This window comes from Salvelinus namaycush, chromosome 21 (assembly GCF_016432855.1).
Source record: "Salvelinus namaycush isolate Seneca chromosome 21, SaNama_1.0, whole genome shotgun sequence".
NCBI lineage: Eukaryota > Metazoa > Chordata > Actinopteri > Salmoniformes > Salmonidae > Salvelinus > Salvelinus namaycush.
In genome coordinates, this window is record NC_052327.1 from 19,618,207 (window position 1) to 19,637,379 (window position 19,173).

The 19,173-nt window shown below is 45.4% G+C and overlaps 1 protein-coding gene across 1 annotated transcript in view; it reads left to right on the plus strand.

Moving 5' to 3' along the window:
• The window catches only part of plxnb2b (plexin b2b), a 127,407-nt gene that overhangs the window by 98,738 nt on the left and 9,496 nt on the right, over nt 1–19,173 (plus strand). Inside the window, exons 5-21 of the mRNA XM_039016860.1 lie at nt 2,709–2,820; nt 3,031–3,132; nt 3,317–3,409; nt 3,771–3,858; nt 4,589–4,767; nt 5,171–5,319; nt 5,590–5,701; nt 6,385–6,521; nt 6,878–7,060; nt 9,724–9,832; nt 11,481–11,690; nt 13,374–13,559; nt 13,809–13,942; nt 14,461–14,561; nt 16,666–16,895; nt 17,238–17,419; nt 18,926–18,992. Coding sequence (XP_038872788.1) covers nt 2,709–2,820; nt 3,031–3,132; nt 3,317–3,409; nt 3,771–3,858; nt 4,589–4,767; nt 5,171–5,319; nt 5,590–5,701; nt 6,385–6,521; nt 6,878–7,060; nt 9,724–9,832; nt 11,481–11,690; nt 13,374–13,559; nt 13,809–13,942; nt 14,461–14,561; nt 16,666–16,895; nt 17,238–17,419; nt 18,926–18,992 — 2,374 coding nt within the window. The remainder of the gene's footprint in view (nt 1–2,708; nt 2,821–3,030; nt 3,133–3,316; nt 3,410–3,770; nt 3,859–4,588; nt 4,768–5,170; nt 5,320–5,589; nt 5,702–6,384; nt 6,522–6,877; nt 7,061–9,723; nt 9,833–11,480; nt 11,691–13,373; nt 13,560–13,808; nt 13,943–14,460; nt 14,562–16,665; nt 16,896–17,237; nt 17,420–18,925; nt 18,993–19,173) is intronic.

Genomic DNA, 19,173 nt, shown 5'->3' on the forward strand with positions numbered 1-19,173 from the left:
TCCACTCTCTCTACCCCACTCTCTGCACTGCACTCTCTCTACCCCACTCTCTTTGATCCACTCTCTCTACCCCACTCTCTCTACCCCACTCTCTGTACTGCACTCTCTCTACCCCACTCTCTGCACTGCACTCTCTCTACCCCACTCTCTGCACTGCACTCTCTCTACCCCACTCTCTTTACTCCACTCTCTCTACCCCACTCTCTGTACTGCACTCTCTCTACCCCACTCTCTCTACCCACTCTCTCTACCCCACTCTCTGCACTGCACTCTCGCTACCCCACTCTCTGTACTCCACTCTCTCTACCCCACTCTCTCTACCCACTCTCTCTACCCCACTCTCTCTACCCCACTCTCTCTACCCCACTCTCTGTACTGCACTCTCTCTACCCCTCTCTCTGTACTGCAATCTCTCTACCCCACTCTCTCTACCCGACTCTCTCCTCCCCACTCTCTTTACTGCACTCTCTCTACCCCACTCTCTGTACTGCACTCTCTCTACCCCTCTCTCTGCACTGCACTCTCTCTACCCCACTCTCTCTATCCCCTCTCTCTACCCCACTCTCTCTACCCTACTCTCTGCACTGCACTCTCTCTACCCCACTCTCTGCACTGCACTCTTGCTACCCCACTCTCTGTACTCCACTCTCTCTACCCCACCCTCTCTACCCAACTCTCTCTACCCCACTCTCTGCACTGCACTCTCTCTACCCAACTCTCTCTACCCCACTCTCTCTACCCCACTCTCTCTACCCCTCTCTCTGTACTGCAATCTCTCTACCCCACTCTCTCTACCCCACTCTCTCCTCCCCACTCTCTTTACTGCACTCTCTCTACCCCCTCTCTCTACCCCACTCTCTGTACTCCACTCTCTCTACCCCACTCTCTCTACCCAACTCTCTCTACCCCACTCTCTGCACTGCACTCTCTCTACCCAACTCTCTCTACCCCACTCTCTCTACCCCACTCTCTGTACTGCACTCTCTCTACCCCTCTCTCTGTACTGCAATCTCTCTACCCCACTCTCTCTACCCCACTCTCTCTACCCTACTCTCTGCACTGCACTCTCTCTACCCCACTCTCTCTACCCCACTCTCTGCACTGCACTCTCGCTACCCCACTCTCTGCACTGCACTCTCGCTACCCCACTCTCTGTACTCCACTCTCTCTACCCCACTCTCTCTACCCCCCTCTCTGCACTGCACTCTCTCTACCCCACTCTCTGTACTCCACTCTCTCTACCCAACTCTCTCTACCCCACTCTCTGCACTGAACTCTCTCTACCCCACTCTCTCTACCCCACTCTCTGCACTGCACTCTCGCTACCCCACTCTCTGTACTCCACTCTCTCTACCCAACTCTCTCTACCCCACTCTCTGCACTGAACTCTCTCTACCCCACTCTCTCTACCCCACTCTCTGCACTGCACTCTCGCTACCCCACTCTCTGTACTCCACTCTCTCTACCCCACTCTCTCTACCCCCCTCTCTGCACTGCACTCTCTCTACCCCACTCTCTCTACCCCACTCTCTCTACCCCACTCTCTCTACCCCACTCTCTCTACCCCACTCTTTCTACCCCACTCTCTCTACCCCACTCTCTCCTCCCCACTCTCTGTACTGCACTCTCTGTACCCCACTCTCTCTACCCCACTCTCTGTACTGCACTCTTTCTACCCCACTCTCTCTACCCCACTCTCTCTACCCCACTCTCTGTACTGCACTCTCTCTACCCCACTCTCTCTACTCCACTCTCTCTACCTCACTCTCTCTACCCCACTCTCTCTATCCCACTCTCTCTACCCCACTCTCTCTACTCCACTCTCTCTACCTCACTCTCTGTACTGCACTCTCTCTACTCCACTCTCTCTACCCCACTCTCTGTACTGCACTCTCTCTACCCCACTCTCTCTACCCCACTCTCTCTACCCCACTCTCTGCACTGCACTCTCTCTACCCCACTCTCTCTACCCCACTCTCTCTACCCCACTCTCTCTACCCCACTCTCTCTACCCCACTCTCTCTACCCCACTCTCTCTACCCCACTCTCTCCTCCCCACTCTCTGTACTGCACTCTCTGTACCCCACTCTCTCTACTGCACTCTTTCTACCCCACTCTCTCTACCCCACTCTCTCTACCCCACTCTCTGTACTGCACTCTCTCTACCCCACTCTCTCTACTCCACTCTCTCTACCTCACTCTCTCTACCCCACTCTCTCTATCCCACTCTCTCTACCCCACTCTCTCTACTCCACTCTCTCTACCCCACTCTCTCTACCCCACTCTCTCTACCCCACTCTCTCTACCTCACTCTCTGGGCTCATTGTGCTGACAACTTTGATGGGAATGAATAGCAGCATGTGAACAAGAGATGGGTTCCGTTCCTGTGGGTAAACTGGGATTCATGATACTGGGATTGAATGCATCTCCTGCATTTTGACCCTTTTTTTTTATTACCAACCTGGAGGAAATGACTTCAGGTTCCTTTTCATTAATCCAGAAATATAAGTCCATCTCCAACATATGTGTTGTTTCTTCTGTTGCTGCTTCCTGTGTTGTTTTTTCATCTGGAGGAAGCATGTGATGAATGAGCTTTGTTTATTGGAAGGTAAAGAGATATATTTACCATCCACAACATGGGTACAGTTACAGGAATACTGTCACAGGTTGACCTTTCTTTTAAATGAGTGTGCCTCCCGGTGTCCTAGGTGTATGTCGTGTGTGGCCAGTCCATGGGGCTGCCAGTGGAACACCCAGGAACACACCTGCCAGGACATGGATGGCACTGTGTTGGGCCCTCAAATCATCAAACACAGACAGGTAGGTGCTCCGTTAAACGGGTTAATATACATTAAGATTGGTTCGAGTCGTACGCTTTTGCATGGAATGTCAAATTTGCAAGTCAACAGATACTTCAGAGAACTGACAAATGATCCGTCCGGATGAGAGATTGTCTGCTGAAGTACAAAAATGCAATTGCTCTGAAATGTTCATTTGTGATATTGTCATTTCATTTCCGTGTCTGTTTAGGGGGCGAGGTGTCCCCAGTTTGAAAACCCTGATCCTGTGCTTATTCCTGTTGGGTTCAAAACCACCATCAGCTTCGAGGGCATCAATCTGGATGTGTACCAGGTAAATTACATTTTTAAATAATTGATATAGCTGTTATATTAGGTTTACATTTAGACACTCTTAGAATCTATGAAAGTTAAAAGAACAGTAGGCACTAGTTAGTGATGAATCCGACTATAGTAACATTGAATTGGACCCTTTTGTTCCTGAGCATGTATAAAACTAACCCTCTCCTCCTCTGCAGGACCGGACGTTCACCATCGGCACAGAGCTGATGAGGAACTTGAAGGACGTCAGGTCTGAAGACGGGCCCTTCTACAGTTTCAGCGGTTTTAATGTACGTCGGTACTGCTTATTGACCCACAGCTGTCAATAGTAGCACTCACTTCACTCTGTCTGTCAGGGGTGAAGGGTTCTTAAGGTGTTGCTTGGTCAGGATGTTGTATTGTATGGTCACTTTACCTCAGTTTGATATTATAGCACCCCCTCATGGACAAAAACCCCACTGTTTTTTTTGTTTATATCCTCAAACTGTCTTTGCTGTGATTGGAAAACATCTTTGAAACAGTACAGATACTTATTTTCTGAATGGTTGCCAAAGTGTATAAGTTATGAAGAGAACTTTTCTCTGGCATATTTTGGAAATGTGAAGTGTCATTAATCACTGGATTAATAATTCGTTGTGTTCCCGTCTCTAGTTTTCCTTCGATAAGTCACAGGAAACCAACGTTCTGTTCTACGTGAAGGACAAAGAGACGGGCAAGAAGATAGACAGCACGCTGAATGGTAAGTGGTACATGCCAATATGCAACCTTGTTGACCCGTGGTGGAAAAAGTACCCAATTGTCATCGTAAAAGTAAAGATACCTTAATTGAAAAGTGAAAGTTACCCAGTAAAATACTACTTGAGTAAAAGTCTAAAAGTATTTGGTTTTAAATATACTTAAGTATCAAAAGTAAAAGCATAAATCATTTCACATTCATTATATTAAGCAAACCAGATGGCACAATTTTCTTGTTTTTTAAATAATTTATAATAATTTATTTAATTTATAACATAATTTACAAACGAAGCATGTGTGTTTAGTGAGTCTGCCAGATCAGAGGCAGTAGATGACCAGGGATGTTCTCTTGACCATTTTCCTGTATTGCTAAGCATTCAAATTGTAACTATTACTTTTGGGTGTCAGGGAAAATGTATGGAGTAAAAAGAACATTATTTTCTTTAGGAATGTAGTGAAGTAAAAGTAGAAGCTGTCAAAAATATAAATAGTAAAGTAAAGTACAGATACCCCAAAAAACACATTTTTACTTAAATACTTTACACCACTGCTGTTTACAACATCCCAAAGGACTATGTGGACATAAAATGACAATAGGGGAAGCATTAATACATTAATACATTTATACATTTACCGACATACTCTTTGCCATCATCTAAGTGAATTGGTCCAAAAGCATGAAATGACAGAATAGTCCTAGTATTCTACGGCACCCCTCTCCTCTTCCTTCACAGTGACCCTATATAACTGCTCACTGGGCCGGGAGGACTGCAGCCTGTGTAAGAACGCTGCTCCTAAGTACAGCTGTGTGTGGTGCGCCAAGAGAAAGTCGTGTGTCTATGAGAAGCTGTGTATTGACCAGGCCACAGAGGACCCGCAGGACACAGAGTGCCCTGACCCACAGATCACTGACGTGAGTAACACCCACGGTACAGCAGTCATCTCTTCACTCTATACTAACAACCTGTCTTTGAACCTGCAACAAAATCGACTATTGATTATCACTGACTGACTAGACATTTTGATGTTCACTTCGATGATTGGTCTTATTTCATCCCCCAGTAGCTACTGACAATGAGGTCTGTTCAATGGCTTTCGAATGCCCACACGTGATCAATTGTCAATTCTAAAGACTGGGCTACAGTCCTGAACACAGTCTTTCACAGACTGTGGGGTCACATTCTGCACGAGTTTGTGTCTTATTTCATGGTGCTACTCTGTAAACTACTGTGTACACTTTCATCCAAAAGCGGTAGGGTACTGTATAGTAACCTAAAAGCCTTTCATCTTAAAGCTGTTCCCAATCCCCCTCTCAGATCATCCCTCGCTACGGTCCCGTGAAGGGGGGCATCTCTGTCACCATCAAGGGCTCCAACCTGGGCATCCACAAGGAGGACATCAAGGCCGTCAGTGTGGTGGGGGTCCCCTGCATACACCAGGAGGACAGATACGCTGTCTCCACCAGGTAACACACCAAATGGCCCCCTATTCCCTTTATAGTGCACTGCTTTAGACCAGCGTCCTTTGGGACACACCCGCAGTTACCCTTTCTCTGAGTGTGTGTAGATGGGCGGCAGACGGGGTTGTACCGTGGCGCGTTGTGTATTCTGTCGTGTACTGTGTAGTTGCTGTCCTGTAACAACCCTAAACAGAGGCGGCCTCTCTCTAAATGGCGGTGGCCTACCCAAATGTACACGAGCCCTCGGAAATGTATTCCTTCCTCCCTGGTTTCTAGTGTGGTGTGTGAGATCGGCCCCTTGGACCCGCTGAGCACCAACTGGGGTCCGGTGGAGGTGGAGCTGGAGGGAGGGAAGAGAGGAACGTCCTCCGTTTTCTTCACATACCGGGTAGCTAACCTACCGCATGTCTTCACTTCAATCACAGTCCTACACTTCTGGATGGGAGGGCGGACTCATGAAGTGTTTACCTGATTTGGTTATGTTATCACCATTGTTTTATTTTCAATTTCCCAGCTATGCAGACGCTGTATTAAAGAGCCCCTTATCAGTACGCATGAAGGGCATGACATTTAAGTGTAATAATGTTCTGTTGAATAAACTACTCTGGTACCGCCACATTACACTGGCAGGTAATGCCCAGAACGATAAGATGAAATTGAGTTTTGTACATTATAGTTTTGTGTATTATATTAGAATGTGCGATACGCCACTTCCATTTCCTCTGGTGCCTTAACAGGGTACGCTGGAGCAATTTGACTGTCTTTCTTTATATCTCACACGGCTAAAGCTTCCCCACAGGGGACCGCTCCGCCTAACTGTTTACTCAGCAAATTGAAGGAAATGTGTGTGTGTGTGTGTGTGTGTGTGTGTGTGCGTGTGTGTGCGTGTGTGTGTGTGTGTGTGTGTGTGTGTGTGTGTGTGTGTGTGTGTGTGTGTGTGTGTGTGTGTGTGTGTGTGTGTGTGTGTGTGTGTGTGTGTGTGTGTGTGTGTGTGCATTTTGAAAGCCTTGTGGGGGAAGAAATGAGACATGAATAGGATGACAGAGCGTGTTTTCTTACATGATCCTCCAGGACCCCATAGCCAGCTCGGTTCACCCCGACAAGGGCGCCAAGGCCGGGGGCATGGTCATTACCATCTCTGGCTCCAACCTGGACACAGCCACCAGGGAGGACGTCACCGTCACCGTCGGCGGGGTGGTGTGCACTGTGTAAGTACTGCTGCATCCTGGGAAAGGGACTAGTATTAGGCAAGGTTGCGGTGGTCTGGTCACTGGTCATCTGTATATTATTTCACTTCAGCCAACTCTTTGGCATGACAACGTGCAAAATAACAGGTGCTATAAGCTTAAGTGTGTACAGATCTAGCAAGCAGGGTTGATGTATTGAAAAAGACATTCATTTCAAATTTGGCCATGATTTTCTTTAACATGAAAGCCCAGTAATTACCTAGCTGTCCTGGTTCTGCCATGTTAGTCTCCTGTGCACCGTGACGCCTGTTGACCCCTAGTTCTGAGTGGTCTGTGTCCCTGGCTGACTATGTCCCTGGCTGTGTCCTTGTCTGCAGGGAGGCATTTGGTGCGAACATCACCTGCAGGATGGGAGAGTACCGGGCAGACAAGGTCCCCTCTGACCTGCTCATGGTCACGGTAAAGTATGGGAAGAATAGCACCACGGCCGTCCCCACAGCCTTCCAGTTCTGGGAGAACCCCATCATCCTGGACCACCACCCCAAGGGAAGCTTTGTGTGGTGAGTATCAGACCTCTAGAGACAAGAAGCTATTGTAGAGGCTTCTACATTGTCTCACATCAACTAGCAAGACAACTTCGTCTGCACTGAGACGTGATGCGTTAGGATGATGCCACCTGTCGTAAGACAATGAAAGTGTAGTTTAATGGCATTCAATTTCCAACACACCTGGCTCCCTCTCCTGACAACAGTTTGTAGCGTCAATGTCAAATCAAATCAAAATTTGTCCCATCCGCCGATGGTCCTCCCACCGCTATCGCAACCACATACGGACGGTTAAATGTGTAGACCTTACCGTGAAATTCGTGCTTACAAGCCCTTAACCAACAATGCAGTTCAAGAAATAGAGGTAAGAAAATATTGACTAAATAAACGGAAGTAAAACATTTTTTTATAATAACAAGTAACACAAGAAAATGACATAACAATAATGAGGCTGTATACAGGGGGTACAGATTAGTTGAGGTAATTTGTAAAGTGACTACGTATAAATAATATCAGCGAGTAGTAGCAGTGTAAATACAATATAAATAGTCCGGGTGACAATTTCATTAATTGTTCAGTAGTCTTATGGCTTGGGGGTAGAAGCTGTTAAGGAGCCTTTCGGTCCTAGACTTGGTACTGCTTGCCGTGCGGTAACAGAGAGAACAGTCTATGACTTGGGTGACTGGAGTCTTTGACAATTTTTTGGGCCTTCCTCTGACACCACCTAGTATATAGGTCTGGGATGTCAGGAAGCTTGGCCCCAGTGATGTACTGTGCCGTACACACTACCCTCTGTAGCGCCTTACGGTCAGTTGCCGAGCAGTTGCCATACCAGGCAGTGATGCAACCAGTCAGGATGCTCTTGATGGTGCAACTGTAGAACTTTCTGAGGATCTGGGGACCCATGCCAAATCTTTTCAGTCTCCTGAGAGGGAAAAGGTGTCGTCGTGCCCTCTTCACAACTGTCTTGGTGTGTTTGGACCATGATATTTCATTGTGGACACCAAGGAACTTGAAACTCTCGACCCGCTCCACTTCAGCCCCGTCGATGTTAATGGGGGTCTGTTTGGCCCTCCTTTTCCTGTAGTCCACGATCATCTATTTTGTTATTTTCACATTGAGGGAGATGTTGTTGTCCTGGCACCAAACTGCCAATTCTTTGACCTTCTCCCTATAAGCTGTCTCATCGTTGTCGGTGATCAGGCCTATCATGACACTGTTGTGTCATCAGCAAAGTTAATGATGGTGATGGAGTCGTGCTTGGCCACACAGTTGTGGGTGAACAGTGAGTACAGGAAGGGACTAAGCATGCACCCCTGAGGGGCCCCGGTGTTGAGGATCACCATGGCAGATGTGTTGTTGCCTACCCTTACCACATGGGGTCGGCCTGTCAGGAAGTCCAGGATCCAGTTGCAGAGGGAGGTGTTTAGTCCCAGGGTCCTTAGCTTAGTGATGAGCTTAGTGGGCACTATGGTGTTGAACTGTAGTCAATGAACAGCATTCTCACATAGGTGTTCCTTTTGTCCAGGTGGGAAAGGGCAGTGTGGAGTGTGATTGAGATTGCGTCATCTGTGGATCTGTTGAGGCGGTTTGCGAATTGGAGTGGGTCTAGGGTTTCTGGCATGTTGATGTTTAGGCAGGTTTCCTTCGCTTACTTGGGCACAGGGACTATGATGGTCTGTTTGAAACATGTAGATATTACAGACTCGATCAGGGAGAGTTTGAAAATGTCAACGAAGACACTTGCCAGTTGGTCCGTGCATGCTTTGAATACACATCCTGGTAATTTGTCTGGCCCCACACCTATTGAATGTTGATCTGTTTAAAGGTCTTGCTCACATCGGCTACGGAGAGCGTGATCACACAGTCATCCGGAACAGCTGGTGCTCTCATGCATGCTTCAGTGTTGCTTGCCTCGAAGCAAGCATAATAGCCATTTAGCTCGTCTGGTAGGCTCGCGTCACTGGGCAGCTCGCGGCTGGGTTTCCCTTTGTATTCTTTGTAATATTTTTCAAGCCCTGCAACATCCGACAAGAGTCTGAGCCGGTGTAGTAGGATTCAATCTTAGTCCTGTATTGATGCTTTGCCTGTTTGCCACAGCAGGATTTATTATATGTGTCCGTTTTAGTGTCCCGCTCCTTGAAAGCGGTAGCTATAGCCTTTAGCTCGGTGCGGATGTTGCCTATAATCCATGGCTTCTGGTTGGGAAATATACGTACGGTCACTGTGGAGAAGACATCGTCGATGCACTTATTGATGAAGCCGGTGACTGAGGTGGTATACTCCTCACTACCATTGGATGAATCCCGGAACATATTCCAGTCTGTGCTAGCTAAACAGTCCTGTGGCGTAGCATCTGCGCCATCTGACCACTTCCGTATTGTGCGAGTCACTGATACAGCCTGCTTTAGTTTTTGCTTGTAAGCAGGAATCAGGAGGATAGAATTATGGTCAGATTTGCCAAATGGAGGGCGAGGGAGAGCTTTGTACTCGTCTCTGTGTGTGGGGTAAAGGTGGTCTCGAGTTTTTTTCCTCTGGTTACACAGAGGAATGCTGGTAGAAATGAGATCAAATGGATTTAATGTGATATTTCTTCTATTGGATGAAATGTGAATGTGATGGCCCCGTGGGTTAAAACCATTCATTTCGTCCCTTTTTTTCCGGTGATGTTGTTTCAGTGGTGGAAGGACTATCGTGGTGACAGGATCCGGGTTTGACCTCATCCAGAACGCCATTATGAGGGTCCAGGCCTCGGCAGACGAGTGGTCCGGCATGACTCCTACTGAGGTATGGATTCCTCTCCCTCTTTCTCTCTCGTTCTCTTTCTCTGCCTCTCTCTTTCACTCTCTCTCCACCGCTGGCAGTATCAGGTTATCTGTCAATCAAACCTCAGTCATTCCAGCTCAGCCCTAAATCTAAAATCCTAAACCGCCCCTCTATCGCAACCACATATGGACGGTTAAATTACTCCTCATAAACTAACTTTCAGTGATCAGGAAGAAAGATGCCATAGGCCTGCATTACTGCCTCATTATAGACCATAATTCCTTAAACCAGGAAGATTGCATCAAAAAAGCTCTGATTCCTCCAGAAATAATCAAGCGAGTTTGACTTAATGTCACACAGTCCACCCAGAGCTACTGTAGGGGCTTTGCAAACGCAGACTCCTGTCCCCTGATGCCTTGGGCGGGATAAGCAGCAATTTTATGCATTTCATTTGGAGGCTAAATTGAATAGAGGAATTAAGGTTCCAGCTGATGATGTGGTTAAGCAGCTTTGATCTGTTCTGCTCCTCTCTCTCTCCCTGGGTGGCAGGGACTTGGGGCTTAGGGGAACTTGCAGCCCCACAAACTGGTGGCTGGTAAGGTTGACTTATTAAAGACCTCGTGTGGTTGAAATCACAATCTTTCCGTGGTAATATTCTGTATATTCTGGCCGTTCTGAACTGTATATAACTTCCCTTTGTCACGATCGTCATAATAACTGGACCAAAGCGCAGCGTGATCTGGGTTCCAAATATTTTATTACTATGTGAAACTCAAAGCAAAACAAAACAATAAACGAACAAACGAAACGTGAAGAAAATGCAGTGCTCACAGGCACTACACATAAACAAAATCCCGCAAAGCACAAAGGGGAAATGGCTGCCTAAATATGATCCCCAATCAGAGACAACGATAAACAGCTCTGATTGGGAACCATACCAGGCCAACATAGAAATATAATTACCTAGATGACCCACCCTAGTCACACCCCGACCTAACCAACATAGAGAATAAAAAGCTCTCTATGGTCAGGGCGTGACACCCTTAATATATCACTAGCCACTTTAAACTATGCCACTTTATGTTTACATACCCTACATTACTCATCTCATATGTATAGACTGTACACTATACCATCTACTGCATCTTGCCTATGCCGTTCCGTACCATCACTCATTCATATATCTTTATGTACATATTCTTTATCCCTTTACACTTGTGTGTATAAGGTAGTAGTTGTGGAATTGTTAGGTTAGATTACTTGTTGGTTATTACTGCATTGTCGGAACTAGAAGCACAAGCATTTCGCTACACTCGCATTAACATCTGCTAACCATGTGTATGTGACAAATAAAATTTGATTTGATTTGATTTAATGTTGCTGGACCCCAGGAAGAGTAGCTGCTGCCTTGGCAGATCCTGAATCAATACAAAATCAAGCTAAACATTTAATGTAGGCCTATAGTGATTCTAAAATGTATGTGTCTTGGAATGAGCATAGTATGATGGTTAAAGACTATAGCCATTATGTTGTTTCTCACCTCTGTATATGTACAGTAACATTATGGAATTCAGTGTGGTCTCACCCTAAACAAAATAAGCACATGCCATCTTTTTAATTCTGTGGGTCTCACCTCTCCTCCTCTCCTGCTCCTCTCATCGTCCCCCAGTACCTCCAGGAGGCTCTGAATAAGAACGACACGGTTCTCCAGTTTCTGTCCCCTGCCGTCAACAGGTCCTATGACACCCAGGTGTTCAGGACCTTTATCCAGCTGGACAACTGGGTGAGGGAGCTCAAGCCCTTCGACTACCACCCCAACCCTGCCTTCAACCCCCTCATCAAGAAGATCATCACTGAGACCTCCATCATCATCGTCACTGTGAGTACGTCACTGTTCATCACTGTTGCACTCGAAATGAGGAAATTAAAAGACTGTGTTTTGATTTGGGCCAGGAGTTTTTTTCCTGGCCCATGTGAGCTGACCTAGTATACAGTGCATTCAGAAAGTCTTCAGACCCCTTGACTTTTTCCACATTTTGTTACATTACAGCCTTGTTTTAAAATTGATTAAATTAATTATTTTCCTCATCAATCTACACGCAATACCCCATAATGACAAAGTAAAAACAGGTACCTTATTTACATAAGTACTCAGACCCTTTGCTATGAGACTCGAAATTGAGCTCAGGTGCATCCTGTTTCCATTGATCATCCTTGAGATGTTTCTACAAGTTGATTGGAGTCCACCTGTGGTAAATTCAATTTTTTGGACATGATTTGGAAAAGCACACACACCTGTCTATATAAGGTCCCACAGTTGACAGTGCATGTCAGAGCAAAAACCAAGCCATGAAGTTGAAAGAATTGTACGTAAAGCTCTGAGACAGGATTGTGTCGAGGCACAGATTTGGGGAAGGGTACCAAAAAATGTCTGCGGCACTGAAGGTCCCCAAGAACACAGTGGCCTTCATCATTCTTAAATGGAAAAAGTTTGTAACCACCAAGATTTTTCCAAGAGCTGGCCACCCGGTCAAACTAAGGAGTCGGGGGAGAATGGGCTTGATCAGGGAGGTGACCAAGAACCCAATGGTCACTCTGACAGAGCTCCAGAGTTCCTCTGTGGTGATAGGAGAACCTTCCAGAAGGACAACCATCTCTGCAGCACTCCACCAATCAGGCCTTTATGGTAGAGTGGCCACTCTTCAGTAAAAGCTACATGACAACCCGCTTGGAGTTTGACAAAAAGCACCTAAAGGACCCTCAGACCATGAGAAATAAGATTCTCTGGTCTGCTGAAACCAAGATTAAACTCTTTGGCCTGAATGCCAAGCGTCACGTCTGAAGGAACCCTGGCACCATCCCTACGGTGAAGCGTGGTGGTGGCAGCATCATGCTATGGGGATGTTTTTCCATGGCAGGGACTGGGAGACTAGTCAGGTACAGAGCGATCCTTGATGAAAACCTGCTCAGGACCTCAGACTAGGGTGAAGGTTCACCTTCCAACGGGACAACGACCCTAAGCTCACAGCCAGGACAACATAGGAGTGGCTTCGGGACAAGTCTCTGAATGTCCTTAAATGGCCCAGCCAGAGCCCGGACTTGAACCCAATCGAATATCTCTGGAGAGACCTGAAAATAACTGTGCAGCGACACTCCCCATCCAACCTAACAATGCTTGAGAGGATCTGCAGAGAAGAATGGGAGAAACTCCCCAAATACAGGTGTGCCAAGCTTATAGCGTCATACCCAAGAAGACTCAAGGCTGTAATCACTGCCAAAAGTGCTTCAACAAAGTACTCAGTAAAGGGTCTGAATACTTATGTAAATGTGATATTTCTAAAAACGTGTTTTTGCCTTGTCATTATGGGGTATTGTGTGTAGATTGATGAGGAAAAATACCAAATTGAATCCATTTTAGAGTAAGGCTGTAACGTAACAAAACGCACTGGAAGGTACAACTACATGTTTTCCAGTTCAGGTTACATGTTCTGGAAAAAGTCCTGTTTGCAGTTATTAATCTTGATCTCTACAATAATCCCATTCTCTACGGTTTCCATGGTAGGGCCGAGGCTTCTCCAAGGCCATGACAGCCAAGGAGGCCCAGGCGTTTGTGGGGGACATCCCCTACTTTGTCAACACCCTACAAGATGACAAGCTGTTCCTGGACCCCCCATCCAGCCAGCCCTGGGCCCTCTCCAAACGCCACCGCAGACGCAGAGACACCAGCTCCGACCCATTGGACCTGCTTGTGAGAATACACACACACACACACACACATACACACTGGACGACACAGGTACATTGATCTGTCTTAGCTATCTTTTAATTTATCTGCAGTTTCCTAAAGATGGGTAAATAAATTCTGCCTGCCAAAATAGATTCAGAGTAATTTGGTGTCAGGGAAATGTAATGTTAAAAGTTGCCAATATTGTATTGAAGGCATTCTCCTATCTTCAGTGTTGATGATAACTCTCCTGCTGTAACCTGTGTGTTTCAGATTAAGTTTGGAAATGGAGAGTGGGTGGTGGGCTCTGTGCACTACGAGAGGAAGAACGAGGTATCTCTCTTAATCATCCCTGCAGTCATCGTCCCCATGCTACTCATCATCCTCATTTCTGTCTACTGCTACAGGTAAGCTACACAACCAGCATACCGGACAGCGCACCATACCGCCTTTCTCCATGCATGTGTGGCCGACAACTTCAGTTGGTGTCACGGATCCAAGCCAGCTGAATGTTGCACACTTGACAGAAGTGTGTGTGTGTGTGTGTGTGTATGTGTATGTGTATGTGTATGTATGTGTGTGTGTGTGTGTGTGTGTGTGTGTGTGTGTGTGTGTGTGTGTGTGTGTGTGTGTGTGTGTGTGTGTGTGTGTGTGTGTGTGTGTGTGTTTAACCAGGTAGGCCAGTTGAGAAACAAGTTCTCATTTACAACTGCGACCTGGCCAAGATAAAGCAAAGCGACACAAACAACAACAGAGTTACACATGGAATAAACAAACATACAGTCAATAATACAATAGAAAAGGTCTATCTATATACAGTGTGTGCAAATGAGGTAGGATAATACTTACCTCCCGTAAGGCAATAAATAGGCCATAGTGGCGAAATAATTACAATATAGCAATGTGTGTGTGTGCGCGCGTGTAGGAGGAAGAGCCAGCAGGCTGAGAGAGAGTATGAGAAGGTGAAACACCAGCTGGAGAATCTGGAGGAGAGTGTACGAGACCGCTGCAAGAAAGAGTTCACAGGTACTACATTATAACCACAGCTGTTAAGCATAACTGCCTAAGGCCACCAAGAGTCTTCATTACACCATATTTTACATAATTATACATTCCTTATACTTCATATGAAGTACTTCATCGACACATTCATCTGCTTGGCACTTTTTCTTCATCCAAATCTGTCCCAGAAGTTGGTTCAGCACTTCGGTTGCTCTCTCGGAGTCTGCTCTGACGGCTTCTGGAGGTATTCCTGCATTCCTTTAGGTCATGGTGCTTTCACGTTTTTCCGTTTTTGGATGGCTTTCTTTATTTCATGTTTACCGGGAAGTTTTGCTTGATATTAATGGCACAAAAGTAACTCACTCACTAGAGGATTGCACCACATAACACTGTTACACTATTAAAGGTGTTTAAAGCGGCAATCCTTAATTGAAGCATTGGCAAAGTGTTCTCCCCGCCACAGTTTCAGTAAAAAGCTGGAGGGATGGGGCTGGAGAAATGCAACCACTCTCAAATCCATAGACTACGCTGTTGATGCAAGGTCTGACCATGCATCATATCATTATTTAATTTTAACCATGTTCTTAGGCTATACAGGGGTTGTTTACGTTTACTTTGTTTACAAACATTGGAGTAAAACAAGATTTTATTTTGGGTTCTGATCCATGATTTATCTATACAGTGCATTCGGAAAGTATTCAGACCCCTTCCCTTTTTCCACATTTTGTTACGTTACAGACTTATTCTAAAATTGATTAAATTATTGTTTCCCTCATCAATCTACATGCAATACCCCATAATGACTAAGTGAAAAACGTTTTTTTTTAAATTGTTGCAAATTTATAAAAAATGTAAAACAGAAATACCTTATTTACGTAAATATTCAGACCCTTTCCTATGAGACTCAAAATTTTGCTCAGGTGCATCATGTTTCCATTGAACATCCTTGAGATGTTTCTACAACTTGACCTGTCGTAAATGCAATTGATTGGACATGATTTGTAAAGGCACCTACCTGTCTATATAAGGTACCACAGTTGACAGTGCATGTCAGAGCAAAAACCAAGCCAATGCAGGTGTGGCTTTGGGACAAGTCTCTGAATGTCATTGAGTGACCCAGCCAGAGCCCGGACTTGAACCCAATCAAACATCTCTGGAGAGACCTAAAATAGCTGTGCAGCGACACTCCCCATCAAACCTGACAGAGTTTGAGAGGATCTGCAGAGAAGAATGGGAGAAACTCTCCAAATGCAGGTGTGCCCAGCTTGTAGGGTCATACCCAAGAAGACTTGAGGCTGTAATCGCTGCTATAAGTGCTTCAACAAAGTACTGAGTGAAGGGTCTGAATACTTATGTAAATGTGATATTTCCGTTTTTTTATTTTAATACATTTGCAACAATTTCTCAAAACCTGTTTTTGCTTTGTCATTATGGGGTATTGTGTGTAGATTGATGAGGGGGGGAAACAATTTAATCCATTTTAGAATAAGCCTGTAACGTAACAAAATGTGGAAAAAGTCAAGGGTTCTGAATACCTTCCAAATGCACTGTACACTAGATGACTGATAGGGTGCTGTTTTGAAGCCACTGTGCCTCCATCTTGGCACTCCCCAACCATTGTTACAAATATTTCTAAAGCTATAGAAATACATTTAATTAATGTCTACATTCATTTTGCCACATTTATTATATTAGACACCTTAATGCATACTTTTAAATTATATTCTGTGAGCTAAACATAAAAAACATATAAAAACATTTTCATTAAAGTATAATGTTTTGAGATTACTAATGTGTATCTGCAATTCCACATGTGAAAGTGAGATTTTCATAGTTTGAGTTTTCTTACATGTGAAACTGCAATTCACATGTGAGGTGAAGACATGTTATTCTCCTCACGTGAAAAGCTGGTGTTAACATGTGAACTCTAAATGTAATACACGTGAAAATATGTTTTTGCTTGTGAAATTTAAGCTCAACATGTGAAAAAAGCAATTTCACATGTGAAACTGCAAATTTGACGTGTTTTTCTTGTAAGGGAGTGCATTTTTACTGTATGTTGCTTTAAAGTCTCAGGATGAGAACATGTGCAAAGTACTTAGATGTTTCTTTGTCTCTCCCCTGTCAGACCTGATGATAGAGATGGAGGACCATACCAACGACCTAAGCGAGGGGCGAATCCCCTTCCTGGACTATAAGACCTACACAGACCGTGTCTTCTTCCTGCCCTCCAAGGACGGGGCCAATGATGTGATGATCACAGGCAAGCTGGACATCCCTGAGGCACGGAAGGCAATCGTGGCCCAGGCCCTCAACCAGTTCTCCAACCTGCTCAACTCCAAGACCTTCCTCATCAATGTAAGGCACATTGAGCCTAGCCAAATAATATATCTGGTTGTATTTCAATAGTCTAAAGAGGCTTTCTCTTCTTGTTTCCCTGATCATAATCTGCGCTGATCTAAAAAAGTGATGAAAGCTGTGTTGGATGTCTGTTGGATATATTGGAGGCCTGTATATGTGTTATGCACCAGTCCAATCTGTTCATATTAGAGCAGATGAAGGAAAGGAGACCTGAAGAGATGGCTATTTCAGATTATTGAGATCTCCCTTCCATTGTTTGAGTTGGAAGATTTACCAACAGTGTTTGTCAACTGGATTGTCGTTAACTGGGTCTTCTGTCAATCTTCATTGTGTGTGTAGTTCATCAAGACTCTGGAGGGCCGTCCAGACTTCAACGCCCGGGCCAAGGTGTACTTTGCCTCCCTGCTGACGGTGGCTCTGCACGGGAAGCTGGAGTACTACACTGACATCATGAGGACCTTGCTGCTGGAGCTCATGGGGAACTATGTCGACAGCAAGAACCCCAAACTCATGCTGCGCAGGTCAGGGGTATTACTCTCTAGCTTTAGGTTATGTTCTGGTAGCTCTACCTATTGTAGCTTAAGTTCTGTTCACTTTAGTTTTGTTAGCTTAAGTTTTGGTAGTTTTAGCTTTGAAAGCTGTAGCTTTAGTGTCACTAGATTTAGTTTTGGTAGCTTAAGATTTGGTAGCTTTAGCTCTGGTAGCTTTAGCTTTGGTGGCTTTAGTTTCGGTAGATTTAGTTCTAGTAGCGTATGTTCTGGTTTTACATGGCAGCAAACATCACACCTAACCAGCCAGTAGCTTGTCCGTTTAGCCTACAACACCAGAGTTGGAGACAGTGGCCATCTCCAGTTCACAGCAGAAAGGAGTTCCTGAACAGAGCTTGGTTGTCTAGTGCAACAGAACCTGGGGTTGTGTCATGTGAACTGTCAACTGTGCTCGGCAGTGTTTGAGTGGCTGTGCTGCAGTAGAACATGTGTAATTATCCCCAATGGAGGAGCTAATTATGCTGATTGATCCATTGTTCTAACATCCTCCACATACACATGACTGTTCATTGGGTGTGCTAATGCCTGACAATAGGTCCTGTGAATGGAGAGGGGTTACAGCAGTTCATGCTAAAAGTAGCTTTTTTATTAGTATTGTGAGATGTGTCAGTCACTCTTTTGTTTTGTCCTGTAGGTCGGAGACCGTAATAGAAATGTTGAGATGTGTCACTCAGCCCTGTGTTTTGTTTTGTCCTGTAGGTCGGAGACCGTAATAGAAATGTTGAGATGTGTCACTCAGCCCTGTGTTTTGTTTTGTCCTGTAGGTCGGCGACCGTGATAGAAATGTTGAGATGTGTCACTCAGCCCTGTGTTTTGTTTTGTCCTGTAGGTCGGAGACCGTAATAGAAATGTTGAGATGTGTCACTCAGCCCTGTGTTTTGTTTTGTCCTGTAGGTCGGCGATCGTAATAGAAATGTTGAGATGTGCCACTCAGCCCTGTGTTTTGTCCTGTCCTGTAGGTCGGAGACCGTAATAGAAATGTTGAGATGTGTCACTCAGCCCTGTGTTTTGTCCTGTCCTGTAGGTCGGAGACCGTAATAGAAATGTTGAGATGTGTCACTCAGCCCTGTGTTTTGTTTTGTCCTGTAGGTCGGAGACCGTAATAGAAATGTTGAGATGTGTCACTCAGCCCTGTGTTTTGTTTTGTCCTGTAGGTCGGAGACCGTAATAGAAATGTTGAGATGTGTCACTCAGCCCTGTGTTTTGTTTTGTCCTGTAGGTCGGAGACCGTAATAGAAATGTTGAGATGTGTCACTCAGCCCTGTGTTTTGTTTTGTCCTGTAGGTCGGAGACCGTAATAGAAATGTTGAGATGTGTCACTCAGCCCTGTGTTTTGTTTTGTCCTGTAGGTCGGAGACCGTAATAGAAATGTTGAGATGTGTCACTCAGCCCTGTGTTTTGTTTTGTCCTGTAGGTCGGAGACCGTAATAGAAATGTTGAGATGTGTCACTCAGCCCTGTGTTTTGTCCTGTCCTGTAGGTCGGAGACCGTTGTGGAGAGGATGCTGTGTAATTGGATGTCCATCTGTCTTTACCAGTTCCTCAAGGTGATGACATGACACTCTTTCATTCAATATGTTGCTGATATGTCATTAGTATGTGTGTGTGCGTTAAGGTGCCCCCTGAGTTAAGAAAAACATAATTTTTGTGGTCATTTCATATTATGTGAAGAGTGTCAGAGATGCAACAATGTAGTGAGTGTTCTGACTGCACTCTGACCCCCTGTGT